Source organism: Platichthys flesus, chromosome 3 (assembly GCF_949316205.1).
Source record: "Platichthys flesus chromosome 3, fPlaFle2.1, whole genome shotgun sequence".
Taxonomy (NCBI): Eukaryota; Metazoa; Chordata; class Actinopteri; order Pleuronectiformes; family Pleuronectidae; genus Platichthys; species Platichthys flesus.
In genome coordinates, this window is record NC_084947.1 from 19,345,027 (window position 1) to 19,353,915 (window position 8,889).

General features: G+C 40.8%; 1 protein-coding gene across 2 annotated transcripts; it reads right to left on the minus strand.

Annotated features, from left to right (window-relative positions):
- Window positions 1-2,782: 2,782 nt before the first annotated feature.
- Window positions 2,783-7,780, minus strand: asb6 (ankyrin repeat and SOCS box containing 6). Of its 2 annotated transcripts, none has more exons than XM_062384775.1 (7): window positions 7,710-7,780; window positions 7,184-7,353; window positions 6,617-6,798; window positions 5,802-5,908; window positions 5,563-5,671; window positions 5,089-5,175; window positions 2,783-4,542 (listed from the first exon to the last, which is right to left on the minus strand). In XM_062384775.1, the coding sequence occupies exons 2-7, from the start codon at window positions 7,306-7,308 to the stop codon at window positions 3,833-3,835; spliced, it is 1,320 nt and encodes a 439-aa protein (XP_062240759.1). In that variant the 5' UTR covers window positions 7,309-7,353; window positions 7,710-7,780; the 3' UTR covers window positions 2,783-3,832. The 2 variants fall into 2 exon arrangements, with proteins under 2 accessions (XP_062240759.1, XP_062240760.1); XM_062384776.1 differs by having other exon boundaries at window positions 7,704-7,737.
- Between the last annotated feature and the right edge of the window lie 1,109 nt (window positions 7,781-8,889).

Sequence of the window (8,889 nt, forward strand, 5' to 3'; positions counted from 1 at the left end):
GAGAAGTATATAAGCCAACAGAGAATAGAAAAGAACAGAATATGTGGACATCCAGTGAGGTCTTATTCTTTTGTCTTAGCATTAAGAGCCATTCATTTCAGTGAGCTCCATCAACACTGGCGGAGCAATAGGACGGGGTACATTTCTTTCGGATGAAGTCACCACATCTGCGGCTATGAGCAGTGTGTGTCTCAACGTCTCGGCTCTCTTTCGCTCCTTCGCTCCCCCACACACAGACGAATCCACGCTTGCCTTCACACCATCACCACCAGCAGCACAACACATTCAGTGCAGTTTGTAGCTCTGCAGGCAAACACACAAACTCTCAATCTAAATCTAAAGGGGTGTGAGCTCGCCGTGTGACCCCCATACACAGGCAGACTGCCGGCCATATTTCCCTCCAAAGTCCACCTCGACTCCCATGAGGTTTGGAGGCAGCAGCTGAGTGTTCAGTGATGTCTGCAATTATCCCGTGTCTAGACAATGTCTATTGAAAGACAGGGAGATGTGCTCACTCTGCTCAGGCTCATGCTCTATAGAAGAAAAGGCCCCGGAACACAGCACAATGTCTTGTCAGTTGGTGACGTGGTGGTTAATGAAAAGGTTGGGGCCGGATCAGGGAACTCAGCCAACAAGCACAGACGTAAACAAACAAACAGGATGAAATACATGTGTCATTTTTAGGTACATTTTCAAAATAAAAGAAGATTTATTCTTCAGGTTTTTTAGACCTGTGGCTCCTGTCAGGCACCGTTATGAACAGTGCATGGTTTGGATATTTATCTTGCTCACACAATGCCTAATAGAATAAACTTCACATATATAGTATCTTTCAAATAGTTACAAGGAACTGCACAAGTTTAAAAAAGAAGAGCTTAAATGATAGAAAACTATTAAAAGCCACTTGAAGATCAGCATTAGGCAACCTTGGATCTCAAAATATGATTAAAATATTATGGATGAGAACAAAATAAAATAAATAATTAAATGATCAAGAGAGTCGGTAAGATGCTTATTTGGTAAGAAGGTAAAACAAATTCTGTATTTCTATCAATAAAATTAGTTCTGGTTTAACTCAATACATTTTAATGAATGTTTTGTGGGTTTATCCTTTGGGACATCTACTCTCTAATGTGTTGTTAAACGCCCTTGTACTACACTTTATGTTTTTATTAAGTATGACATGAAGCATTCATAGTCTTAAGTCTGTGGTGTGGATGATGAGAATAAAAATTGTGTCAGGGACTAGTTGATACTGAGAAAAATAGAGAATTAAAAATAACTGGTTTAAAATGAAAAGAAGTAATCAAAACATATTGAAATACAGATTCCAACACACCAAGCATGAAACATACAAGGTTATTTTATTTTTTCATATCCACTAGGAAAGTTATAAAACAATTATTTGTTTCAGCTGTTTTGTAGCAGTCTTCAGCTGTTTGCTTTGTCCAAAGTCCATACAGACTTTATTCTCTCGATATGAAACTTTCTAGTGGACGTCACATTAGTGGGTGTCATATTTGATTTAAAGACAGTAAAAGCTAAAGCACCAGCAGGAATCAACACTGAAGCTCGAAGCAAAAGGTTGAAAGATACAATGGGCTGTGGTGAAAGAAAAGGCTGTGAGAGAAAGAGCAGGTGTGGTGGGAAAGACCCATGGGCTTCAGGGAGAGAATAGATCAATAACTAATTTCAGTACCAAGCTTCACTCGCACTGTTTTCCAATAAATGCTGGATGGAGAGTATACTGGCTTAGCCCTCCCCCCTCTATCTCTTTTCTATCACCTTCTACAAGCAGGGATTGGACTCTTTATGGAGAAAGGCAGTTTAACCCCTTCTCTCTCCCAGCATTGTGGCTGTTGGTTGGATGGATTATGTTCCTACATCTAGTGTATTGCATAAATGTAATCCAACGTTGTCATTTCCATGTGTCCTCCACGAGGGCTCCGTCAACCACTCCACATAAACCGTCTGTATCTTTAACGTTTTTTTCCCCTCCTTCCTCTTCTTCTTCTTCTTCTTCACTGCTCTGCCTCCTGCAACCCTCTCCCTCCCTCATTCGACCAAGGCCAGCGTTGAGGTTTTGTCAAGCCTGTGCAGGGAGATTCAGACAGACAGGAGAGTGAAGCGTGTGTCATGCAGGGCTGCTGCTGCTGCTGCCGAGGCTCTTCTCCTCAGAGGCTGTGACCTAGATAACCAAGAGGAGCTGGAGCGCCTGCAAGCCTTGGAGCCACTCCAGCTTCAGCAATGTCAGGAAGGGGTTAGTTGTGTAACACAATGTCCTATTTAGTTTGCTCATCACACACACATGAATGCAAACACATATGTAGCCCATGATGTTCCTGTGCCATCATAAAATGCTTCTACCAGGCAATTTTTGTTCATTCCCAAAGAAAGAGATGTGCGAATTTTTGAAAATGAGGAGCGAGCTCTGAACTCATCTGAATTTAGAGCGCTTAGTAAAACTTTCCACGCCAGCAGCCACTGCAGCTACGTTATGTCTCAGTAAAACCAAGTCAAAACATCGACATGCACTCCTGCAGTGTTGTAGCATCGTATTCCTGTTTCTTTATTTTAGCATGAGCTCTTTGCTGATGTTTGCTGTCTGCTCTCAAACTCAAGGCAAATTCCCCCCCCTTTATCAGTCAGTGTTAATACATATATATATACAGCCATATTGTGCGCTGCCCTGTTACTACCTGCTTAATTAAAAACAGAATATGTGGACAAACAGAAAATAATGTCAACATTTAATTAGTGGATGAACAAATCAGAACACAGGTGGTGAAGCACACAGCTGTTTTATTGGTCTGTCTTCATAAGGAGCGAGATGACACACAAATTCCACAACACATCACCATCCAGTTGAGGAGATAAAATATAGATGGACTCTACTGCGCTAGAACAACTTTAATGGGCTGCACTGAGAATAACTAAATCTCTGGCCCTGCTAGCTGGGCTACTTCCCTTCTGCAGGAGCAACAGTGCCATCCTGTGGCATTTATTCTGAACGGCAACTTCCTCTGCACTTTCAGTTTGTTCACCTGGCAGTTCAACGTAAACAACTTAGCAACAACTCAAACACCAGTTTGAACATACATAGCTTTGTAAATTAAGGAAACATACAAATGTTTTGCCTGTAATTTTGGCAAGGACAACACATTATGAGAATTCAACAAAGGCCTCAATGGTTTCTAAGGATTAGCTTACATTTTGTTGGACCTGAGCCCAGGTATTAGTATGTTTTCATGTTCAGGTTTGTTTGTGTGTTAGCAGGATAAGGTAAAAACTACTGAACCACTTTCTGGAGCGGCACGGCATAATCTATGACTCACTGAATTTTGATGCTGATCTGGGGGCGGATCCAGGAATATGATTTCACTCTCTTTAAAATCGGGGGATAGGAGGATTTTCCAAATTTTTCACTTGATGACTCAGTAAATAGTGTACAAGACAAGCTCTAAATAAATAAAGGCCATTTAAAATTTACACTGGAAGCCCCAAATGATTGGCTGTTGCTTTCAGAGGCTAATTTATCATCAGATGATAGCTGATGGGCTCTGAGATGATTTCTGATAAAATAGTTTATAGATATTGATGATAGATAATTTAGGGATGTTTAGGGAACTGATTTGTATGAGTTTGTGAATACAAATCTGGATCTAATTCATCTAAATGTGGTTTCATTAAGAGACTGTTGGGCCCTGGTGGAGGTATGCATTCTACTGAGTGTCATTCTGGTTAAAGTCCTTTAGGGCTGTTCTTTTATTAATATATTTTCAGATTTTGGGTAGAACACAAACCAGCCTGAAGCATTTATCATCAGTGTTGGCTACGAAGACTGGGGTTTGAAGCAGTCCCAGCCAGGTTTTGGTTTATATGTGCGCTCAGGCAGAAGAAAGTCTTTCATTCTGTCCGGTAATGGCAAGGCATTGACTCTGTCTTCCACTGGCCAGGGCTGCAGGTGGGTCCGTATGAATGCCCTGCAGAGGCAGCGCAAAGCAGGGGGGCTGGTGTCATGCTCTGCCACCCTCCTCTGCAGGTCCACCAGAGCCTGAGCATAAGGGTGAGGGTCCTGACCAGGTGCAGGAGGCTCCGAGCTCAAAGGCAGCATGGGGACATTTACCCTCGCTAAGTCAAGCAACACCTCGGCCTGCTCCACGAGCTCGGACGCGTGACTTTGATCAGAGCACTGCTGCAGGGCTTCCTGGAGCCGCCCGAAGAGGAGGCTCTCGCCTGACCAACAGGAGTCGCTATGATAGGTGCACTTCAAAGCAGCTCCGCTTTGCATCAAGAGCACAGCCAGGGGGAAGAAATGGTCAAAGTGCTCCAGGCTTGTCTGTGTCAGGGAGGGATCACCATCCTCATTCATGCAGCAGCTGGGGTCCACACCATGAGTCAGCAAAAGCTGTGTGGTTTTCAGGCAGAATTTACCGATCTCTGCAGCGTCCTCCGCGCTGGCGTCCAGAGCCTCTTTAATCAGAAACACCAACAAGGATTCAACTGCTTCCCCGTGTGCAGTGACAGCCTTCGCGTCAGCACCTGTAGTGAAGAAAGCATCAGAATAACCATCAGATCAAATCTAAAACTGTTGGCTACTGTTGAGTGCACAACAGAGAACACGTGTCTCAGATAGTGTAAGTTACCTCAGCCAAGGAGGTTAAGTTTTCACCCCTGTTCATTTCTGTGTTGAAGTTGATAACAAAAAGGTGCTTTCAGTATTTACTGTTTTCCTGTGTGATGACTGAGCATTGTGTAAGATTGTTTGGATAATAATAACAATCAAGACAATTTCTATTTAACTTTGTAAAAATGTATTGGGTAAGAAAGACAGTCATAGTTAACCAGGGTTGAATAAAAATAAATAATTCAGTTTAAGATTTTCTGTTCCTTGTTTCTTCTGTACCTAAAACGCACCAAACCAATATTGTTGTTTAACGTGACACCCTTAATTTCTGGTGTATGTGCATATTTTAGACTTATACATGTGGAAATGGATATAACATGTTTCTGAATGTAGGGATTTAACTGTGACCAAACTTGGACAATAAGTCAAAGTGAGGATGGAGTGTGTTTCACTGTCACTACCTCTCTCAAGAAGAAGCTGGATGCTCTCTGTGTTGTTCACTGTGAGTCCATCGCTGCTCGCCATGGCATGGAGCAGAGGGGTTTTTCCTTTGGGGTCGAGACAAAGACAGTTAGGAAGGAAGCAGTGAATGAATGATTGTTATTGAATTAAGTGGAGCCCTAAAGATATGGATCTTTGGAGTCAGATAGCAATATTTGGGAGAAAAACGATCTTAATACATATATATATATATATATATATATATATAACCCCTTCTGACAAAGAAATGTAATTGAGGCCTGATATTTTTCAGCTTTATAATAATCCTTATTTTAAATAAATTGAAAGAAAGCACAAAACAAATACATACAACTTTAAATGCTCAAAATAAATATGTATCTTGTGCATTTTTTATTCTGTGAAATAAAGTTTTCTATATCAGCAATTTTTTCAGATTTTATCAGTCAGGCTCAATAATTAAGATTTAAATTCACCATTTTTATCGCTTGCATTCACATCGGCACCCAAGTCGAGCAGAGTGAGCAGACATGGGAGTCTCTCCGACTCCTCACTGGCCAGATCCATTGGACTGCTCTCATGGATCTAACAATTAACACACAGGATAGAGGTTTTACAAATGAAAAATAAATTATACAAATTTTAATCAGACAGGGTCCAGTGAAAAGAAGACATAACAGAGATATGTTGACTCCAGTTAAGGCAGCGTCCTCACCCTGTCCCTCTTCTCAATGTCTGCTCCATGCCCAACCAGCAGCTTCACCATATTTGGCCTGTTCCGTAAAACTGCTACATGTAGAGGATTGTAGTACGACACTGGGTCTGAAGAGTAGAAGAAAAAAAAAAGATTTACATTATTCAAACTGGGTATTAATCAGTGGGAGGAAATATGAATTAGACAGATGAGAGATTCATGACAATGCTCTGGTGGTCACCACATTTGAACAGAGATGCACCTGTATCTGACTGGTGTCTCCCTGCAGCCAAGGAACGCATTACATGTGTCTATAATCATCTACTGACACATTCTCTTGTGTATGTATATATATATATAGTTAACACCCACATTATTGACTGTCACCTAACATGTCCAGTAACCACCACTCTAGTTTGGATCTAAATGTCTATGCTCTTGCTTTGGCGCAGAGCCTGTCTAATACTTGACATGAGCTGAAATATTCTTTAATGTTGAGATACAGAATATCCTACTCTTGAAGAAGGACAGACCCACTTGAGCATTTTGTACACGATGTAGGAGCCTTTGTTAGTTTAGATATCTGAAAAGAGACACAACTTTATAATATTTCTTGCAATGCTCCTGAGGTTTGTCATCTCCAAGAGGTTCACACCACTTAATATTTTTATCAAAACTATTATTAACAAACTGCAAAGTGACACTGTCTTTCTCAGACAGGTATCAGATTATTTTGCTAGTGTCCGCAACATCTGTCTGACACATGAAACTATGGTTACAATATTTACAAATGTATTCAACTACTGTGTTTACTGCACTCTCGAATCATCACTGACCTTCAAAGTTTAGATAAGCTCCGTAGCGCAGCAGGATTTCAGCTGCATAACCCAGTCCCCTCTCTGCCACTCTATACAGAGCGTAGCTGATGCCTTCCACAAACACTTCTGACTGGGACTCTCTCTCCAGAAGCTCCACCAGAGAACTACATCGACCGGACTCGTCCGCAGGACTTCTGACTCTGTACAGAGCAGCAGAAAGAGACACTGTAACAGTCAAGTGTGAGTTAGAGCACACACAGAGTACCTCAAACCTCAGCTCTGCTAAACGTAGCAAGAAGAAACTGGGCTCTGGTAAAATTGAAATGATGAGATATTCACTTCAAACACTTACCTAATAATATGCAACATGCTGCATGTGACTCTTTTTTGCCATTGGCTAGTATACAAATATTCAGATTTCTTAGGTAGGGGTACATTTATACTGCAATAATACTACGTTAAAACTCACTTGGATATACATTACAGTTTAAAATTACTTTGTCCTTGGTAAGAATGAAATAAAGACTTTGAGACGATCAGTAAAAATAGAAGATAAACATCAATCGACATTATTCCAGTCTTCACCTGTCCTCCTCCCCACCACCTCCATCTCCATCACCTCCTTCCTCCAGTCCAACAACACGCATCACAGCATCTACCAGCGGCTGGTACTCGTAGATGATCCTTCTGAAGCCGTGCAGGAAAGGCATGGCTCCTCCGCTCCTCACAACACCGTCAGTCCGTCAGGGAATCAGCTGGTGAGCCACAGAGGAGCACGTGCGTTAGGTTACAGTTCAGGGACAGAGGAGGAACCGCTCTGAACCTTGTCTGATCCACAGAGCTCGGCTGACACAGGAAAAAACGCGAGGCTAACAAGCTAATATAAACACATAAATATAAAACGGTGCTCTGCTCGTACGACGACTTGTTAATTCACCGCTGTATTTACGCTCTTAGAAAGAAGTTGTTGTTAGCTTGCAGGTAAACGTTGAACGTCACAGACAACACTAGCATTGTTGGCTCAGTTTACTCAATCTACCATCTGACTAAATAAAATAACCTCTCATTTAAATTAGTTGAATGAATGAAGTTTGCAGGAACACACACTCACGTCTGACGTTTTCCTTCTAAACAGGAAGCTATCACCGCGCCTACATCAGTCCGTCAGTGTTTTCATTCCCCCTTAAAACGCAACGATGACAAAGTGTCCGCTTCTTTATAATATTAAAATCAAATATTTATAATGTTGATATTTTTTCCTGGTGGGTATTTTATAAAGAAAAAATACACTATAGGAAGGATAAAACCCATCCAAATGCTTGAAAGGTGAATATGATCAGTTTTGAAATTATGAATTAAAGAACAAGTGAAAAGTTGAACAATATGTCTTTTGGTTCAACTTCCAAGACTAAATGTTAATCAAGTTATTTGTGATTTATAATGAATAATGAATAATTTTATGAGCTCTAAACTATAGCTGTAAGGAGTGCAGTCCTGGAGTGTTTCCACCGCACACACCGACGTGTTCTTACATTATTTTGACATTAAATATTCAACAGCACCTGGGAGATGATCCATAATTTCATCTTTAACATTTAAAAACTTTAAAACAAACTGTGGCACTTAGCTTTTATATATTAAATTTAAACATAAATCCCAATTGTAAACTGTGAGTATACAACAAACAAAGTTTTGGGGTATATTTAAAAAAAGCTGAATGACTGTAGATTTCTAATTACACACATCAAAACTGTATCTTTTAGGTTCTATCATGTATTCAACAAACCCCTTACTCATCATGTCTACTTCTTCCAGCAAACATATCATTGATCAGCAGTAATTAGACGTTTCTCATTTGATGTTGTCACTAAAACAAATGTGACAACAACATAATTTGCCACCAACTCAGTTGAAACACAGGATTCAAACAACTTCCGTTTTGTCCACATGGCACAAAAGACAGCAACGTTCAGATTTCTTTTCCTTTTCTTCTGAAAACTCCTCCATTATGCTGACAGCATCTGGCTGCAAACACTCGCCTTTGTCCTGTTTAGCAAACAAACCCCTGCCGTGTCTGGGTTTGGTGACAGATGGCTCGCTTTCAAAAGCAGCTGAGGACTCCTCCCTCACAAAAGATGTCATTTTCAACACAACTGTCTGGTTTAGAAATGCTGCTTATGATGTTTACAATGGATTTCAATGTGTTAACAGATCCAGGATTTATTTTCAGGAATGTTTAGCGGACTAATATTTATGGGTGGGTGCAATTTGGTGCAGATCCCCCCCCAAAA

Bases quoted from the DNA above. Each gene is read 5' to 3' on its own strand.
- asb6 (XM_062384775.1), bottom strand. From the start codon at position 7,308: ATGCCTTTCCTGCACGGCTTCAGAAGGATCATCTACGAGTACCAGCCG. The intron at 6,799-7,183 runs GTGAAGACTGGA...TGCTCTGTACAG, and splicing joins GGTGGTGGGGAGGAGGACAG to AGTCAGAAGTCCTGCGGACG. The intron at 5,176-5,562 runs GTGAATTTAAAT...TCGACCCCAAAG, and splicing joins GAATGCAAGCGATAAAAATG to GAAAAACCCCTCTGCTCCAT.